The 20,850-nt window shown below is 52.5% G+C and overlaps 1 protein-coding gene across 2 annotated transcripts in view; it reads right to left on the bottom strand.

The window, feature by feature from the left end:
* Positions 1-20,850, bottom strand: part of CERK (ceramide kinase) — a 50,102-nt gene that overhangs the window by 18,333 nt on the left and 10,919 nt on the right. The window contains exons 1-5 of one of the 2 annotated variants that reach the window (XM_060305754.1): positions 15,261-15,309; positions 8,337-8,450; positions 7,328-7,450; positions 2,228-2,353; positions 60-123 (exon numbers count right to left, since the gene is read on the bottom strand). In XM_060305754.1, the coding sequence (XP_060161737.1) occupies positions 60-123; positions 2,228-2,353; positions 7,328-7,450; positions 8,337-8,450; positions 15,261-15,282 (449 nt within the window). In that variant the 5' untranslated portion in view covers positions 15,283-15,309. Of the gene's footprint in view, positions 1-59; positions 124-2,227; positions 2,354-7,327; positions 7,451-8,336; positions 8,451-15,260; positions 15,310-20,850 lie in introns of those variants that run through there. The other variant, XM_070046419.1, reaches the window with a different exon arrangement.

Below are 20,850 nucleotides of genomic sequence, written 5' to 3'. Positions count from 1 at the left end.
ATGGGTAAAACCTGACGAGAATTGACCATTTACTAGTCAGATGCAAGACGCTTACTTACCCATCATATTTGTCTATATTGAGCTCATATAAACTCTCCTTGGCATGGTTAGCACGCTCAGTAACTGTGGGGAAAAAACATGTTACATCATAAAGTTTACACTCAGGTCTGTGAATCCCCTTTAAAATGAAAGGCAAGTCAGGGCTTCCCTGGTGGCGCAGTGGTTGAGAGTCCGCCTGCCGATGCAGGGAACGCGGGTTCGTGCCCCCGTCTGGGAAGATCCCACATGCTGCGGAGCGGCTGGGCCCGTGAGCCATGGCCGCTGAGTCTGCGTGTCCGGAGCCTGTGCTCCGCAATGGGAGAGGCCACAGCAGTGAGAGGCCCGCGTACCGCAAAAAAAAAAAAAAAAAAGGCAAGTAAACCATGCTTTTAAAATGAGGTCCTATAAAATCTTCAGGAGGGTTTCCTGTAAGAAACCCCTCCTTCGATCTTACCCAAATTCCTTTCATGGACAGGGATGCTGACCTCAGGGGAACAGGACCTCTCAGACTACACTCTACTGGGTAGGACATCACATTCTTGGCATTTAAAAAAAAATTAATTAATTTATTTTTGGCTGTGTTGGGTCTTTGTTACTGCGTGCAGGCTTTCTCTAGCAGCGGCGAGCGGGGGCTACTCTTCGTTGCGGTGCACGGGCTTCTCATTGTGGTGGCTTCTCTCGTTGTGGAGCACGGGCTCTAGGCGCGCGGGCTTCAGTAGTTGTGGCACACGGGCTCAGTAGTTGCGGCTCATGGGCTCTAGAGCACAGGCTCAGTAGTTGTGGCACACTGGCTTAGTTGCTCCCACGGCATGTGGGATCTTCCCGGACCAGGGCTCGAACCCGTGTCCCCTGCACTGGCAGGCGGATTCTCAACCACTGCACCACCAGGGAAGTCCCACATTCTTGGCATTTAATTGCCAACAAATAATAACTTTTTTTGGAAGAGATTACATCTTCTATTTTATAGTTTTCCCTTATTATCCAAGGGACTTGGAAAATTTTAGAATATACCAAAATGTAGAGGAAAGAAAATGTTAGTCCATAGTCTGTATACTCACTGTAACAAAAAGTCTCTTTAAAAAAAAAAAATGATTAATTTTTTTATCTGGGCGCACTGGGTCTTAGCTGCGGCACGGGGGGTCTTCGCTGCCGCGTGCAGGATCTTCATCTGCGGCATGTGGATCTTTAGTTGCAGCATGTGGGATCTAGTTCCCTGACCAGGGATCGAACCCGGGCCCCCTGCATTGGGAGCACGCAGTCTTAGCCACTGGACCACCAGGGAAGTCCCAACAAAAACTCTCTTGAGATTCACTTGTACACACAGTTTTGTGTCCTTGTTTTCCCAACATCTCATCACAATCCCTTTTTCATCATTAAAAATTCCTTGTAAAGACCATTTTAAAGAGCTACATACTATTCCTTCAGATTCACCACAGTTTTATCTTTTGCTTCCTGTTCCGGGGTGTAAGGGGCTCCCGGTGTTTTGCTTTTATAAAAAGGAGGCAACGGACACCTGTGTACCTCGCCCTCTGTGCACAGCTGATGGCTTTCTCAGGAAAGTTTAGAAAACTGTAAGATTGGATAAAAACCCCCTCCTTTTTGAGGCTCTTGACCCGCGCTGCCAAGTGGCCCTTTAATAAGTTTACACAAAACCCTCAAATCTCTGAAGGGAGAATCCGTCTCCCTACACCCTCCCCACATCTAGAACCTGCTCTGAAACTCGGTACCGCAAACGTGGCATTACATCGTGTTTCTTAAAAATACCACTTACTGGTGAAATGATTTCTAAGCCTGACTGATTGCTTGTATCTCTTGCGAGAATTTTCTGTCCATAACCTTTGTCCTTTTATCCTTAGTGTTTTTCCTGAGTGCTTTATATGCTAATACTTGGCTAGAACAGTCTACGTTCTTTACTTTGTATTCTTCTCATTCTGGTATGCCAAAAAACCCAACATTTCAGGTTGTTAAAATAATCTTAAACAGGGAATCCCCTGCCGGTTCAGGGGTTGGGACTCTGCGCTTTCACTGCTGGGGCCCGGGTTCAATCCCTGGTCGGGGAACTATGATCCTGCAAGCTGCGAAGCATGGCCCCAGAAAAAAAAAAAAACCTTAATACAATAAGAATCCTCCCTAGTGACCATATCTGAGTCATTCTCAAATTTACTTCTACAGAGACTTTGCGCCTTACCGATGATCTCGGTGGTGATGGAGGCCAGTGTAAACAACGGCGCCACTTTTCTCTCATAGATCCGCTTGCCTTGTCCTTTCCCTCCAAACGGATTGATGAACACCAGTAAGTGCTTTGGTCTAGACGCTGCAAGACAGCAACACCGCGTAGGTCACAATGGACGTAAGTGCTCGAAGTGAAGAACTGTTGCTGAGCGAAATGAAACCACAACGGCTCTAGAGCGCTGCTTAGTGTCATCTGACAAAAAGCATTTTTAAGGCAAAGAACGGTGCTCAAGAGCTTCCTCATCTCTGAAAAGAGAAAAAGCACAGCTCGTGAGATCAGGCAGGTGCCCTGCACATCGGCCAGGGGGCTGGCAGCCCCGGCGACTCAGAATCCTGGCAGAGAAGGACGCTCTCTCCTGATGAGGAGTGAGTCCTACAGGGTGTAAATGCTGGGAGCAGCAGCCTCATTCTTCTTCATGTGAAGGACAGTGAGTCTGCAGAAAATGAGAGAAATAGATATACAGCACGGAGCGCTGGGAGAGAAAGACAGACGCACAGGCACAGGGAACGCTCAATCTGGAGATGGACGGAGAGACGGAAGGATGGCAGGATGTCCCTTCCAGAGGCCCGGCTGACCGCCGACACCCAGGTCTCCTGAAACACCCTATTCTCTTATAGCAACCTCCACATTTCTGCTTGGGTCGGTTCAAGTAGATTCTGATACTTGCAAACCAAATTTAACCAACAAATCAATAAAAGTAGCAAGAAAATCGAAGCCCTGGGTCCACACAGAATCCCACACACCAATGCTCACAACAGCACCATTCACAGCAGCCAAAACGTGGAGACCCACCAGGCGTCCACCAACTGACGGCTGGATACCCAGAACGTGACCAAAGGAGCATCGTTCAGCAACGGGAAGGAACAGCCCACTGATGACACTTAACTGATGTGAATAAATACCAAAAGCATGATGCTGAGAGACGGAAGAATTACACAAAACAGCCCCTTTTACATGATTCCATTTATGCGGCAGAACTAACATGTGGCAACAATGACGAAAAGAAACAATCAGACTGGTGGTCGTCTCTGGACTGGCAGGGGAGGGTCATGAGGAAACTGGGTGGTGGTACGTCTTACAGGGTCTGGGTTACATGGGTACACGTATGCTTCAAAACTCACTGATTTACACTTACCATCTGTCCATTTCACCGTATGTAAATTCTACCTCCGAACTGAAAACAAATACTGACCTCTAGGTAATGACACGCGTGCTGAAGTGTCTGCAGGGTCATGCCCTGACGTCTGTCACTTACTGGGAAACACAGCAAACGTACCATTAACTAATGGATGGGCAGAGAGACACAGACAAAACAAAACCAGCAAAATGTTAACAACTGCAGAATGTAGGTAGGTGGTGGGTGTATGAATGTCTATGGTACAATTTTTTCAATTTTTCTGTATGTTTGAAAATCTTCCTAATAAAATATTGAAGGCGATACACAATAGAGAAAAATCAAAGCCAAAAGTCTATGCTTTGAAAAGAGTCATAAAATTGATAAGCCCCTAAATAAAACTGATAAAAAGAAAAAGGGAAAAAACACAAATTAACAATATCAGGAATGAGAAAGGACATTATTTCAGAACCTACAAATATTACAAGGAAAGTGAAAGGATTTATTAAACTTATGCCAATAAATTTTATGTAAGAGACACATTTCTCAAAAAATACAATTTACCGAAAGTGACAGAATAAATAGAAAATCTGAATAGTCTGCTATCTAATAAAGAAACTGAAGCCATTAATAAAAGCCTTCCCACAAAGAGAACCCCAGATGGTTTCACCACTTAATGCTTCCAAATATTTAAGGGGAAAAGTGGCCTCAACATGATAAAAATTCTTCCACACGACAGAAAAGAAAGCAGCACTACTCAACTCTGCGTACATGACCACTGTAAGCTTGACAGCAAAACCAGACAAAGCACATTTACAGAAAGGAAACTCATAGGTCTATTTCTCCCCTGAGCCTAGGTGAGAAAATCCTAAACAAAATATTATCAAGTCAAATCCAGAAATGCACAAAAAGGGCAAATACATCATTACCAAGTAGGGTTTATTCCAGGAATACAAAGGCTTTTATACAAAATACAAAGAGAAACCAATGTTTTTCAACACGTTAACTCAAAAAGAAGAAAATCATACAATCATCTCAATAGATGCAGAAAAAGCACTTATCAAATTATACATCCAATGATGATTTTTTAAAAATTCTCAGAAAACTAGAGTTGGAAAGGAACTTCCTTAATCTGGACTTTAAAAACTTACTTAAAAAAACCTGGGGTTTCCCTGGCGGCCCAATGGTTAAGACTCTGCCCCCAATGCAGGGGGCACGTGGTTCGACCCCCGCATACCACGCAGCGTGGCCAAAACAAAACAAAAACCTAAGAAGCATCATTTTCGACTGTGGGATGTTGAAAAGTTTCCCCCAAGATCAGGACTAAGACCCTCCCCGCTGCACTGGAGGGTCCAAACCAGGGCAAAAGGGTAAGAAAAAGAAAGAAAAAGGCATAAGAACTGAGGCGGAAAAAACAGAATAGTCATTATTCACAGCTGACAAAAAGAATCATCAAACTATTAAAATTAATCAATGAATTTAGCAAGGTCGTTGGATGCAAGGTGAAATATAAAATCCAATTAAATGTCTACCTGTGAGCAAAACATAAATAAAAAACAAAACAATAGCACCACGGTGCGGTGGGGAAAGGACAAGCTTTCCCACAGATGGCACGGGGTGAGGCAGGGATCTATATCTAAGGAACGTGAACCGTGACCGCTTACGTCACACTGCATACACACATCACTTCCAAAGGGACTCTCAAAGCAAGAGGTAGAACAAAGCTTTAGAAGAAACCATCTTCGTGGCCTTGGAGCAGAAAAGCTGTCCTAAACAGGACACAAACTAGCCACAGAGTTTTTAAAAAAGATAAACAGAGCTACGTAAATACTAAGAATGTCCATCAAAAGAATGGAATGAAGAGAGCGGAAACACAAGCCATCCCGTGGGAGACGGCACCTGTAATTCAAAAATCCAATGAAAGATTCAGATCTACCATATGTAAAGAATTTCTACACATCATCTAGACAGACAGACAACCCAACAGGAAGACGGGTAAAAGACCTGGACAGACACCTCACAAAAGAGGATCTCCAAACGGCCCACACACAGAGCCAGTGAAGCTGAGAAACGCATTCCCATCAGGGAAATGCCAGTTAAAACCATAACGCAAGACTACGTACACCCACCAGAGGAACTACAATTTTAAAGGTGTGGTTAAGGTGCGGGACCAGCAGAGCTCCGGTCCCCTGCTGGTGGGCGTGGCCCCGGGACCTCCAGTTTGGAAGGCGGTGTGGCCGCGTGCAATGAGGCTCGAACACGCCACCAGCCCAGCAAGTCCAGTCCCACGCGTGCACCAGGAGACGCGTGCGGGAGCGTTCAGAACAGCTCTGCTCACGACGGCCACGTCAGGAGGCCATCCAGCGGCCATCAACGGTAAAAGGGCTGCATAAACGGACAGACACTCATCCCCGGAACACCACGCAGCCCAGAGAACGGGCCACCTGCCCCGCACGTGACGACAAGCTGCCGGAGGGCCACGAGTACAACACGAACCCAGGTGTTTGCAGTCAGGTGACCGTCACCTTTGGGCAGCGACGGCAGGGGCCCTGGGGCCCCAGGGGGCTGGCAGCGTTGTCTCCCGATCTGTGTGCCGGTTACCCGAGCGCGCTCAGTGTGTGAGAACTTCTTTGTGTCTAGTTATACCTCAATGAAACATTCAGTAGTAACACAAAGTGACGGAGCAGCTGAAAAAACTGAATTACAGGATATTTTTAGATACAAGTAGATTATAGCAGATGCACGACTGTATAGGTTTTTCTGTGAAAAAAAGTCCCATCATTCAGTGGGGGGCAGGTTCAGAGGGCTTCCTCTTGGAGTCTGAGCCTCCAGGATCATCCCAATCCAAAGACTCAAAGTCTCGTGAAAACCACCGGAGGACAGAGGGGAGGGAGCAGGTGAGGAGGAGGGGGAGGTGGCGGCAGAGGAACTGAGGCAACCTCCCAACCGGACTCGCTCAGAAGTCCAGCGGACAAGCAGAGGACAGAGCGCCAGCGACCTGAGATGGAAGGAAAGGTCAGGACGCACTGGTCGGATGGACGGCGGGGGACCAAACACCCCATCCCGTCCCACAGAATCAGACGGCGAAACGCAGAATCCAAGTCCCGCCACCCAGATGCTAAGCTGAACACGTGCTTTTCCAAGCCGGGATGTCTCTCCGAAGCTGCTGTGTGGGAAGTACCTTCTTCAAACAAATTATAATTCACCTTTTTTTATCTAGAGGCCAAATTAATTTTAAAAGATATAAAACCAACCTAAACACATGCTCTTTCTTTTCTATGGCTGACGCCTGCACTGAGTTGTCAAGCCTGTGTATTAAGATTATATTCAAACAGATTAGCATGAGGCGAACTACTGTCTACGGGATGGATAAACAACAAGGTCCTGCTGTAGAGCATAGGAAACTATATTCAATATCCTGTGAGAAACCGTAACGGAAAAGAATATATGTATGTGTATAACTGAATCACTTTGCTGTACAGCAGAAATTAACACAACATTGTAAATCAACTATACTTTGATTTAAAAAAAGATCATACCCAAACAACACGAAATAGTGTTCCAGACACAAAACGAGTTGACACCTACCGTTAAGTGTGACAGACAGATTCTGGCCGCACGGCAATAACTCACAGCTCAGATGTTCAGACACACCCCAGGGGGACAGAGATGCCTGCCCCAGGCACCTGGTTTAATCCTCCATTCACCACGAGTGCAGGCATTATCACCCCATTTTCCAGGAAAAGAAACCCAGGCCCAGAGAGCCAAGGGGCCTGCCCCAAGCCTCGCGGCTGTCAGTGCAGGTACCAGCGCCCTGGGGGCCAGGCTCTGGGCACCACACCACGTGGTCCTCTAATCAGTAAAGCATTCAAAAGCCACAGCGACTCATCACATCCGCCTGGGTTACAGGAGGCTGTGCCGAATACAAACCACGCACGTACTCAGCTTCTCCAGTAGCTCCCTGAGGGTCTGCAACCACAGGTGGCACAGCTGCTCCTCAGGACACCAGAAGGTCACCTGCGCCCACCTCCAGCGGTGCTGCCGGGCCCTCCTCACACGATGCACTGCACAGAGAACACACGCCGTGAGCCTGCGGCCCTGCGGACCGGGGAACACACTCCCCTCACACTAACCCCAGGTTCACACTCAAAACGCCCCAATGGTCCCCTTTCCTTCTGACTAGTAACTTCCAAGGTATATTAGGGAAAAGATCCTATTTCTCAGTTCTTTTAACCCACGTAAAAAAAACAATAAAAAAATAAGAAAAAAATGAATATTAAAAGTAGAGCTTGGGGGCTTCCCTGGTGGCGCAGTGGTTGAGAGTCCGCCTGCCGATGCAGGGGACACGGGTTCGTGCCCCGGTCCGGGAAGATCCCACATGCCGTGGAGCGGCTGGGCCCGTGAGCCATGGCCGCTGAGCCTGCGCATCTGGAGCCTGTGCTCCGCAGCGGGAGAGGCCACAACAGTGAGAGGCCCGCGTACCGCAAAAAAAAAAAAAAAAAAGTACAGCTTGGGACTTCCCTGGTGGCGCAGTGGTTAAGAATCTGCCTGCCAATGCAGGGGACACGGGTTCGAGCCCTGGTCCGGGAAGAGCCCACGTGCCGCGGAGCAACTAAGCCCGTGCAGTACAACTACTGAGTTTGCGCTCTAGAGCCCGTGAGCCACAACTACTGAGCCCGCGTGCCACAACTACTGAAGCCCATGTGCCTAGAGCCTGTGCTCCGCAACAAGAGAGGCCACCACAATGAGAAGCCCGCGCATCGCAACAAAGACCCAACGCAGCCAAAAATAAATAAAAAATAAATAAAAGTAAAGCTTGGAAAAAATGATATAAGGACCTTTCTATAAAGGTAAACCAAGGACACAATGAGTTTGTTAAACAAGTGACAAAAAAAGTTCCCTTTCATGTAACCTGCATGGAATTACTGAGGAACATTCAGGCCACGTTACCTGTGAAAGCATAAGGCTTTTCCATTTTCTGCCATTTTCCACTGGTGTAGTGTTTCCCATTGATGTCCGTTTCTTCAACGGTGATGATCTCAGAAATAGGCACAGAGCAGGCATCTGTAAAAACACCACATTCTCACGTCAAGAGGGTTCACGGAATTCACGTGAACACAAGCAACGCCACTCCAAAGTGCTGGGAAACATTCTGCTTTAAAATTCATCAGACATCCAAAAGGAAGAGGACAAGTTATACGTAATTTAAAAGTCAGAGCTAAATAAGTTTGGGAAACTCTATGTCATCAGAAGATGGGATGTCTTATCCACAGTCACCACATGGAGGCTGTGAATTTTCCAGGCCAGCTCCTGTATTAAATTTGGGGAAGGATGTTCAAGACCCAGTGCCTGTGTTCAGTCTGGCTCAGAAATCAAGTGGGAAAGACGCACGTAACAGACCCAGGCCCGCAGCGTGTGCAGGTGGGTCAGGGTCACAGCAAGGCAGGGCGGGTAGGGGGCGGGGAGGGGGCTCTAGAAAGGCCTGGTGGGTCCAGCCATCCACTAGGATGCAGGAGGAGAAAGGGGAGACTTGGGTGGACGTAGGGATGACAGCACAGGACAACCTCTACCATGGGAAACCCAGTCATAACTGCGGGCCTGCAGACGCCACCAGGTAAGGCCTCCAGGTAAGGCTGGACACACAAACAGCTGTGGGAAGCGTGAGGTGACAGCTTGTAACGGCAAATGGGGCCCAGAAAGAACCCTCCGAGGCCAGCACAGGAACTGGGAGGTGGAGAAGTTGGAAGACAAGCCCCCAGTGTGGACAGGCTGCGTCCTCAAAGCCCACCGGCGACGGCGGGTGGGCGTCACCATCTGCCTTTATACAGACGAGCATGGCAGCTCCTGGTTTGGCCCCAGGCTGGCTGCGAAACCTGCAGTCTAGCTCTCCCCACCTTCCGCTACATTCAGCTCACCCTAAGCTTCATCTGCTGCTCGGGTGAGAAGAAAAACAAAACTAGGTAAGGGGGATATGCTATTTTATACGCGCACTGCTGTTACACGTAACAGATGTGGTGATACACGATTATCCTCTCGAAAAAGGCACAGAGATCCACGGGGACGTGAAAACATCAACGCTATCTGCATCCCTAGTCGACTGAGGAATGACACCAACAGAAGCCTGGGGTCTGGCTGGAGGCCGTCCTGGGTGAGTCTGTGCCTGGGGCGGGGACCGCCTCCATCGGCCCCTCCGTCTGCTGGGCCAGGAACTCAGCCTGGACTTCACGACAACACACAGGGCTCGTCGTGTCAAACGGGGAGGGGTTTTGGAAGCTACCCGATCAGGGTGAGAGGGGTCCAGCACGAGGCAGGTTCCTTTCGGCCCCCCTCGCCCGCTGACCCCGAGGCCACGTTCCTTTGCACCCTGCCGTGCGTCCCTTCACGTCTGCAGGTCAGCGTCACACCCTGTTCTGCAAAACCCTTACGTCTAGCTAGGAGGCATCGGGAATCAGAGAGTTCCTGAAAAGTTACGGACGACTCACAGGGTAGCCGCAGAAAGGGGCTATGAACGAGCAGTCTCTAGTCTTGTGAATTTAGTTTAACTGGAAGAATCAGTCACAGGCCACAGTGGAGGCCACCGGCTGTCCCCTAAGGCGAGAGCGACACTGTCGTCCCCTGGTCAACCGACCCATGCTGGCACAGAGAGGCTTCCCAGCACGGCCGTGCACGTCGTGTGAACACACCAGGTATAAATTATAAATTCACGGATGTATAAATAGATGTTCTTAGAGGAGCATCTTGCACAGAGTTGACGGTGGGAACTTGGGGGTCACTTTCGTTTTCTGCATGGTATTAGCATTTCTCTCCCTTCGCTTTCATTTTGCATAGTCCTGCACCGCATATGGGATTAGATAAAAAGTCAAAGTCGCCTGTAAAAGATCATGTGATGAGAGGAGACGCGGTAGAGTTACTTCCAGACTAAACTGAACCTGGCCGGTGGCCAAATCGATCGGGCAACGCATGCGGACAGAACTCACTGGCAGACGAAGGGGCCCAGAGCACGGCTGGCCGCCTCGCCCCACAGCCTGGCCGCCCCACCTGATTCGGGCCAGTCTCTGCACACAGAAGGCACGTCCCCTGCTGACTCCCCGCTGCCCAAGCTGCTCCGGCCGCCCTCTGGAGCAGCCCTCGCGATGTGCACCCTCCTCGGGGCCACTGGGCTGGCTGTGGGTGGCCCCGTCGGAGGGTCAGTGCCCAAGGCTCACGGGCGTCCCCTCTCTCTTTGTAAAGTAACAACCCAACAACCCCTTTGAAGCAAACTTCCGAGCAAAATGTTCCGGGGTAGGCAGGGACCTCTGAAGCAGAGGAGGGCTCGAAAGCCGCCCGACCCCCTGGGAGCCTCCCTGGCCCGGGCCCCCCAGTCTGCACCTCTCTGCGGTGGGCCAGCCCATCACGTAGGGTTTGAGCAGCGCGCCCGGGCTCCAGCCACTGATGCCGGCGCCTCCCCTCCCAACACGCTAGACGTTGGCCAACGTCTCCCGAAGGCAGGGGCGCCGACTGAGAGCCACCAGCTTGCGCCCACAGGGTTCGCGCGAACCCTTAGCAACGCTTCTCTACACAGAGAGCGGGGGGCAAACTGAGCCCAGGCCTGGGGCCACAGGGGACAGGCGGACACCTGTCCTGTTGACCCTGACCACGCCCGTGTCACAGAGCCCCAGGAGTGCACCTAGCCAGTCACGTCCACGTCCCACAGGTGCCTCACACCCAAGCATCTACATCTAAACCCATCTCTTCTACTCCCCCACCCCCCCCCTCCTGCATCCCCCAGCCCAGTGAAGGGTGCTCTGTCCACAGGCTCGCGTGCCCAGCAAGCCAGGCTCCTCTCCAACTCGGGCGGCTGCCAGCCGTCCTGCTGGGGTTCATTCCCCCAAGGAGCCACAGACAAGTGTGAATGTGGCTCTGCTCTGCCTGGACCTTTCAGTGTCCACCCGCTGCCACTCAGCACGCGGGATAATTCAACACCCCAGGCTGGGAACGCGGTTACCCGTGCCCTTCCGCCCCTGCCCCCCTTCCACCCCTGCCCACCTTCCTGGCAAAGCCGGCGGGGAAGGGGGTGGCTACCTCCTTGCAGGGGCCACTGCCCCCCACTTGATCTCATTCTAACTCCCACGCCTACACCTGCCCTGATCAAACAAGTCTTTGTTTTAACTGCTGGATAATAGACCCCACATACATACGCGTGTCGACAACAGAACTTGGAGATTTTCAACCAAAGTCCAGCCAAACTATAAGCCGCCCTGCAGGAGCGTCACAACCTCACGGGCAGCATTTATAAGATCCTCTCTGCTACGCTAAATTACTAAACCGAAGTGACTTTCTCTGGGTGATTTTTTTAACATTCCTGAGATGAAAAAGGGAGTCCACCTGGGGTAGTGGCCACCCCGGGGACAAACGGAGCACTGGGCACCCCCACGGCAGCTCGGGCCGATGGTGGCCGTCCCCGACCAGGAGCCAGCCCTCCATCCTCTCTGGGACTGAGCCAGGGGAAGAGGACTGGGGCTCCCTCCGCCTCCCTTCACGCTGGGGTAAGATCACACGAGAGGCAGAAGACTCCCGAGGCCCCCCAAGCCAGGCAGGAGCCCCCGGCCCGAGCTCCAGGTTTCAGGCGCCGCTCGGATTCAGTGACCCTCCCAGGCTGGCAGTGCCCACTCTGCGTCACAGAGGGTCTCGGGCTTACAAGCCCTGCCACTGTGGGATCCCCAAGGTTCAAGAGAACAATGGAACACACCAAGCGTCCTAAGTGCCACCGTTACCGAACCAGGCTCGTCCTGCCAGACACGCAGCAAGCCAAACGCGGACACGCCGAGGTCAGCGGCAGACAAAGGTTTACTTCCAAGGCAGCCACGCGAGGAGGCAGGAGAACAAGCCTCGTGTGCGCCTCCCCGAAGGCCAGGGGCTGGGGTATCTTTGGCACAAAGCAGCAGGGCACCCGGGGCGGGGGGAGCGTGGGGGAAGGTGATGGGGTAAAGGTGTGTCATCGTGTGCAGGCGTAACGAGGCCACCGGCCTCTGCACAGTCAGAAACGGGGTCGCTGAGCGCCACCTGAGGGTGAAGTTCGCGGCCCCGTGATGTTGATAGGTCAGCAAGCAGACACAGACGCGGCCCAGCTGGAGGGTCGGTGCGCCTGTCTAGTCTCAGCCAGGTCAGCTGCAGCCAGACAGAGCTGATTCCAAGTTTCAGAAAACAAGTCGGGCAAACCTCTTACTATTTACGCTCTGTACTGCTTGGAGGACGTGCAAGTCTGAAAACGACCTTAATCAGTGGAGGCAGGTGCAATGGATCTGACGCAGAACCCACGGCTTCAGCAGCTGACATCCCCACTGCCTGCCTGCCTGCCAACACAGACTCCCTCCCTCTCTGACTGCACGCCCCGTGGGGCTTCTCTCCCGGCTCTGCGTGTGTGTACCCGTGTGTATCTGTGTGTGTATCCAGGCGTGTATAGCTGTGTGTGTATCCATGTGCGTGTGTATGTGTATCTGTGTATCTGTGTGTGTGTGTGTATCCGTGTGTGTGCGTATCCGTGTGTGTGTGTGGCTGGGGAAGGCAGGGGCCGAGCACACCCTGTGCCACAGCTTGGTCCTGGCAGAGCAGCCCTCTGGGTTCTTCAGGACACACTGTGGCTTCAGCGGGTCCCACCCCTCCAGCTCTGACCGGCATCTCCTAACCCTTCCCCAGGCCCCCTCACCTGGACTCACTGCCCACCCTTGTGTGCCAGCTGTGATGGAGGGCTCCACAGAACCACCAAGAAAACCAACCCACCGCAAGATGGCTTGGACGTAACTTCCACAAAAATATTCTCCTGTCTTCTCAAACTGGTTACTCCAAGAATTCGTTGCCACACCTCTGAGCACGTAAGTCACCAGAGAGTTTTAATCACAGGCAGCACGGTCCCCACAGGGTATGTAGTTTACAAGCGCATCCCGGGGACACACTGACCCAGTGCCACGAGGCAGCAGCTCACGCTGGTACTTGGAAAGGATGCTTACGAATGCGAGGGGCAAGCTGACGAGGCTCTGAGAACTTGCGTCCCGTCACCGTCTGAAGGGTCTTGAACACTTAAAAGAGAAAATCTCATCATGCGAGCAAACAAAACGTGCGCTGTGCCGCCTTCCAGGTGCCCAGCAGGCAGCGCCAGGCACGCTCCCCACACACCCTCCCCAGGTCCTCTCGAGTGGGCAGCAGGCTCTGTGCTGGGCGCACACCACAGGGACGCGGAAAGCATCCATCCGGGTGTGCTCTGTCCTCGTTCTAATGTGGTTCCAGTTACTACTGGTCTTGAAGACTCCATTTGGAATCCAACAAAAGCAAACTGCTTTATTACCTCTACAGACGGTACCAATTTTGAGACGCAAAAGGCAATGTTGGTCATAGAACAAGGAACTAAAGAGACACCAAGTGTTAACGACAAGGCTGCCCCTCCAGGGAGCACCGTGCGCCACCGCCACGGCGAAAGTGTTAAAAAGAAAAGGAACCATTTGCGTCCAAAGAGCCAAAATGCAGTAAGGTGGTCTTCCGGGAGACGGAGGACGTGAGTGTGTTTGCAGTGAAGAGGACGCAGGGGAAACGCAGCCGCAGGACAGAAACACACATTGTTCCCTGGAAGCGCTTTCTTCCTTCTCTCCTTCCCTAACTGGGACATTAAATTGCATTTGGTACCATATTCAAGTTTAGGATGTGGGTGATGAACGTGTCGTTTAGGAGAGTGTTTTAAGTTTAAAATTGAAAGTTTAAGTAGCACCAGCGTTTGCGATGTTATAAAAACTGAGCAGATTGGAAACAAAGACAAATAGGGAAGAGGCAATCTTTCGGTAAAATTAGGAAGAAAACATAAAATTTGAATACTTATTTGACATTTTTATTTTATACTATTAAACATCTTATAAACCCAATCTCCAGCTATGACGCTCATTTTGGTCATTTTATTCACTGATAACAATAAATTCTACAACCTACCTGACACCTTCCAAAGAAGTAAAGCATTTATAAGGCTTTACTGGAATGTATGGTCACAAATAACTTGCTTGGGATGTAAAGTAAGCATGTTGTAACCACACACTCTCTCGGGGACCCCCTCTGTCCCTCAGCCAGGCCGCCAGCTCCCAGCCTTGCTCCCTTTTCTGGGAACGGTCTGTCTATACACCAGGTACCCCGTGCCCACACACACGCCACACACACACACACCCAGATGCACACACGCCAGATACACACACACAGCCAGATGCACACACACACGCCAGATACACACACACAGCCAGATGCACACACACACGCCAGATACACGCCACACACACACACCCCCCCAGATACACACACACCCCCAGATGCACACATACACACCACATACACACCAGAGATACACACACACAGAGAGATACACACACAGATACACACACACGCCACACACACACACACACAGATGCACACATGCCAGATACACACACACCCAGATGCACACACACACACACGGCCACCTGACTGGCCCGGGACTTTCTGCTTCCCAGCCGAAACCCCATCTCCTCAGGGAGGCCTCCAGGTCCCCCCTCACTAGTGTGTCAGCCTGGCCTGCAGTCACTTTTCTGCCCCCTACTACGTGGCATCTCCCTGAGGGTGGTCTTACTTGTTCCATTCAGAGCTGTGTGTGTCCCCACCGGTCACCTCCCACAGGGCCTGGCCAACCCGAGTCCAGCTCTGGTCTCCACGTGTCACGCTTTGTCACATGAGTACGCCGGCTTTACGGCGCGCGTAATAATAGTAATAGTAATAGTAATAATTGCCGCTTGTGAGGCCCACTTCGTGCTAAGTGTAGAAGCTCGTGATCCTCACAGACAACCCAGAAGGTAAATACGATGACCCTCGCTGGACAGACGGACTCACAGAAGACGTTCCAGATCCTCATTCTACGGAAGCCTGGAGGTCAAAGAACTCGTCCAAGCCACCGGCAGGCCAGGACTCGCTTCTGGCAAATCTGTCAAAAAACGTTTCCCGTCAGGCAGAGGTTCAAGAAAGCCTGCCAAACCTGAACACCAAGGGGGGACCGAGGCAGGGGCGCGTCCTCTGCACCCACAACCAAGGGCCCCCCTCCACTCCAGTGTGCACGACGGGCAACCAAGTGGGGACGCTGACAGCCACAGACCCACTCAGAAACTGGCGAAGAAAAAGACCTTTCTTTCCAAAAAACAAACAATAACCAAGCAGCCATGTAGGGCAAACAGTTGGAATATCTTTAATTTTGAAGGACTTAAGCGTTCACTTACAAGAATATCCTTATCAATAGTATATCAGGATAGGTCATTTTATTAGGTTTTGCGCAGTTTATAAAACCACGCTCTAAATAGTTTTGATTTCTTCTTAGAATGCGGCTCAGGTGAGTTGGAACTGCCGACTAGATGACTAAGACCAACCCCCTCTTCTTTCACTTTCAGGTCCTTTGGCCAAACTCGAATGTGCCTCTCTCTGTGTCTCAGTTCAGTTTCAGCATTAATTTTTCTAATAATAAAGCAATCTATTTTAAGGGCCATTACCACCGGTTCAAATATAATTGTCACAAACTCAAAAAAAAAAAAAGTTCTCATGCAGTAGAATCCTTTCCAAAAATGGACTGAAATTTGGTAACCAAACCTGGGCTGGAAGTTTCAAGGCTTTTGCTGACAAGTGATGCGATTCTTCTGTGCTCCCCTCCCCAAGGAGTGCGACTGTGCCTCGTGTGACAGGCAGTTACCCTCCCACAAGGGTGGTGACCGAAGGCCACCGTGTTCCAGAGAAACCACCGTGTTCCAGAAATGCCCGCGGGACAGGGTGCCCACGCTGCAGGCCCGCAGCTCTCCCGGGACAGCTAAGGACTCCGGCCGCTGTCACCACCGTTCTCGGTTCTGTTCTAGTCTTTTCAGTGCTCACTGTGACCCACGAACGCTGAGTGTGCTTCACGGCTGTGACTCGGGGGGAGAAGAGTCCCTGCTGTCTGTCAATCTGCTTATCTTACAAGTTCCTGGACAGCCGAGCGCACAGTGGCCTCTGTTCCCCCAGGAGACCGACCGCCCGTGTGTCAGCGCACACGTACCCCGTGCTGGTGGTGAGGTGGCCAGGGTCCCACAGACATCGAGGGGGCCAAGGGCGACCAGAGCAAAGACAAGTTCACAGTCAAGGGCACTACTCCGCTCCCAGGACATGTCATCCGCGTGAGAGGGATCACACGGGACAGGACAGGGCAGGTCCCCACGGAGCACCTGATGCATCGTGTCACAGCCTGAGACGCACGTCCACGGGAACTAGACGGCGATGAGGCCAGAGAGAAAAGCCGGGGTGCTGGCAGCCATGCAGCCCCACCCCGGGGCACCAGCACCGGGGCCCATTCCCGAGAAAGAGCCCGAGGGTCTGAGGTCACACCGCCTGACCCCCTGAGTCATTATGCAGGTGAAACGCGCCTCCCGTTCAGGCAGCTCAGCCGCCTGAACACGTGGGGCAGGAGCAGAGCGCTCCCGGGTGAGAGCTCGCCGTGGAAAGGAAGACCAGGGAGCTCTGCTGCTCTCAGCTCACCACCTCGCAGAGTCCAGAAACACCGCGCAGAAAACAAATTCACTGGACGTGGTCACCGTGCTCACACTGCCCCGCCATCCCCGCCTGCCCCATCCGCGCCAGCGTGCCGCTCTCATCTGCTACACGACACCATCACGGCCGGTGAGCAAAGCTGGGCTGCGACCTTCCAGACCCGACCCACAGATCCATGTCAGGGCTGAAGGCAGACGCTGCCCTTTCCCGAGGCGCCCTCGGCGGCGAGCGCGGCACACCTTCTCCAAGGCCCTGCGGGGCGGGGGCCCTCCCTCCACTCATCAATACCTGCTCCAGTTTGACAATGAGAGTCCGGAGAGCAGGCTGGCGCCACGAGAGACCCCACACGCCCGAGTCACATCACGATCACTTAGTGACCACACGGCCACACTGTCCCGGCACTTGGGGGAGCGGCGTCCCAGGCCCAGCAGACGACAGGTTTTGGATGTGATCGGGGAGGAGGGGAGGGGTCACGGGTGGAGGTCCCCTTGGGAGGCAGCGGGGGGCCCACAGGCCCGGCTGGTTTCAGAGGCACCCGCGCACCAGCTACCGCTCCCCGCGGACAGAACCCCACAGCCCGCTGGGGCAGGTCGCCGACGCCCCTGCTGGACAGACGAGCAAGCAAAGGCACCGAGGAGGGGGACCTGCTGGTCGCCGACGAGCCAGGACAGATGCCAGTGGGCGGCACTTGTGCCTGGCTGGGTGAGCCGCCCCTGCGCCCGCTGCCTCCCCACTCAGCGGCCTCCCCCGGGCGCCTCCACGTGAGGCCTTAGGTGAAAGGATCTTCAGGGCTGGATTATGTGACATCACCGCCACCCGCGATACCAATTCAGAACAGGAAAAGGCCACAAGGAGAGGGACAGACTTAAGTGGCTTCACGAGAAGGGAAGAATTTGGATTTCCAACGAGAGAGAGGCATTTTGAGGACTAAACCTACAGACGGGTTTTCCATCTCTTCAAGCATTACACATTTTCTCCTACAGCATGAATGTCACAAAGTACTTCTCCTCTCCGAGACGTGTGCCCGAGACCTCGCCACCAAGACAACAAACCACGGTCTCGAGCACCTGCCACCTGCCACGGCCCGTGACGGCAGGTCCACACCTGCCGCAAATCCCGCAGGGGCGACGGAGGGGAGCACGAGGACTGACAGGTGGACGCTGGGTAAGCACCCTCCCCCTCTGCATGTCCACACGCCCACTAGACATTTCTAGAACAGTTTTCCAATTTCAGTCAAAACAGGCAAATCCTGAAGGTAGCTACTTCTCAGGTACCCTACCCAGCCCAGGCAACCCCCAATGGCTTTTCTCATGTAGGAAAAAATGTGTCTTCTAACTCCACAGAAATGGAAAATGCGTCCGGCAGCTGGACGTTTCAAGATCGTGTTCTCGAAGCTCCACAAGGCGGTGGGCGGGTGGCGCCCAAGCGCCCCGACCACCTGGAGGCCACAGTCCTGATCACAGCACACGGGCGACATCGCTCAGGGATACGCCCGAAGCTTGGATATTCTGGTGTGAAATCTCCTGATTTAAAACGTTGACTACAGTTTGAAAAGGAAAAGAAAACCTCACTGGACAAGTCAAAAAATATCTGTGGACCAAATTTGGGCCAAATTTAGCCCAAGGGCGACCCATCAGCAGCCCGCTACAGACAACCCCGCTACAGACAATCTAGTTACGGTGACCCTGAGGATCCCAACTAAAACTGTATCACCCATAATGGCTCTCATTTCACCCAGTCTAGCCTGACACACACACAAAGTTTAAGTAAAATTAGATTCCTATCACTTTGGAAACAAAGTTGGAAACAAACCAACGTAGCTCCTTGACAATACATAGCTCCTGGTCGATTTTTTACGAGCTCTGTAAGGCTGCGTGGCTGCCACTCCAGGGTTATCTGTCTAGAAGAAGAATGGCAAGTCCTACAGACTCATCAACAGCAGGTCACGTTTCTATTAGAACAATAATTGTTTCCACCTAATGATCTGGGTTAATAATTAAATTTCCATTTGTAACTATTTCTTATTGGGTTTTTGTCTGTTTGTTTTGTTTCTGGCCACACCACACAGCATGCAGGATGTCAGTTCCCCGACCAGGGATCTAACCCGTGCCCCCTGCAGTGGAATCGCAGAGTCTCAGCCACTGGACAGCCAGAGAAGTCCCTTACTGGTTTATTTCAGTAACACAAGAATTTCAAACAAAACTGTAAGTCTATCCTCGTTACTTTAGCCCCAAAGTTCCCGATGCTCAGATGAGGTGCTGGTCAATTATAATTTACTTGATCCAGTACAATGTGACCTTTGACCCTTGTCTGCACACCCACAGTGGCCAGCACGTCACCAGGACACCAGCCTGGGAGGGAACCTGGTGTGCGTGTCCCATGTGCTGCAGGGGCCCTGACCGTCTGTGCACCACTGCAGCTCTGGCAGCTACCCGGGGATGCTCACAGGAGGAACCCTCCTCCCCAGCAGCCTCCTTCCTACCTTTTCATCTCTTCTGACCCGAAGTCGAGCCTGGCTCACAGGCCCACCTTTCCTCACTCCGGCCTGACAGCAGTCCCCACTGTTGACCAGAAGGGCCGACAGTGGATCCAGAGGAGAGGCCAAGGCTGGAACTGGGCCCTGGCGCTTCCCAGCTGTGTGACCTTGGGCAAATGCCTGGCATCTCTGTGCTGAGTTACCTTCTCTGTAAAATGCGGACACGTGAGAATGAAAGGACCCTCACCTAAAGTGCTGAGAAGAGGGCCTGGTGCCTGGCCGCACCCACGTGTGTTAGCTGTTCTTAGCGCACTCCAGGGCAGGGGGCAGGTAACATCTCTTACTATGACTCGGGTGCACGGGGCTAAGTGTCCTGAGAGGTAATCCTGTCCGGGACACTCTATCCTCTTAGGCTCAAGAAACTCCAGAAGGTGGCGAGTGCCAGGTGGCATGCTCACCAGCCAGGGACTGTACAGGCCTAGGAGGGAAGCATGGGATCTACAGAAAAGGGCAGCTGAGGGCATTCAGATAAGGGACCCGGGATCAGAGGAAGAGGGAGGGCACCAGGCACTTTTCTTAGGAAAAGCGGCCCGACCAGTTTAGCCATTTATAGTCAGGTTTACAGGGAGAAGCAGCGGGCTGGGGGGGGGCTGGCAGGGCAGGCCAGGGGCCCACCTGGAGCCCCACGGGCTCTCTGTGGGCTCAATCAGTGTCCAGCTCAGTTGAGTCTATTTTTAAACCTTTCTAGATCACTCCAGGCACAAAATCCTTGGCATCTTTAGGTCCTAAAACATTTCAAGATGTACTTTTCTCTTAGAAGATATTCAATCATCAGGTATATCGTGGTTTATGCTAAACCTTAACACACGTGAGTCACCAAGGCTCATGAGTAAACATTAAAAAGTCCAGGCACTGCGCCCCACGCTGCCCCACCAGGCTCCACTCACGTGCTCAGCACTGCTACGGGCCCACCTAGCTTCAGACAGGGAGGCGGTGCCGGGACAAAAACCCCGCCCTCTGGCAGGTAACGGTCGGATGTGGGGAGGCCTCTGAGAAACGACGAAGTTGATGTACGTGTTTTATCAACTTATCCAGAGTAATAAATGCTATGGAAAAGGCAGTGGAGCAGGTCCACGGGGCTGGGGGCTGCAGGGGGACGGGATGCCTCACGGACAAAGGCTGATGGCAACCTAGGAGCTGGGCAAAGGCCCTGGGGCACGAGCATCCCTGCGGAGCTTCAGGACAGGCAGAGGCCAGTGGGGCTGGAGCAGAGGGAGCTAAGTACCACGGAGGCAGAGGCGGTGCCGGAGCCCAGGAGGGCCGCAGGCCAGGCAGCCCCAGGCAGGGAGCAGCAGCTCCGGAGGCTCACCGCCTTGGACGCTCATCTAAGATGCCCCACGGTTCCTGGCGCCCCTGCCGAGCTGTCAGCTGAGGCACAGACAG

The sequence above is a fragment of the Globicephala melas genome, chromosome 10 (assembly GCF_963455315.2).
Source record: "Globicephala melas chromosome 10, mGloMel1.2, whole genome shotgun sequence".
Taxonomy (NCBI): Eukaryota; Metazoa; Chordata; class Mammalia; order Artiodactyla; family Delphinidae; genus Globicephala; species Globicephala melas.
Note: the sequence above shows the minus strand (reverse complement) of the source record. Positions and strands in the feature narration are given on the sequence as shown.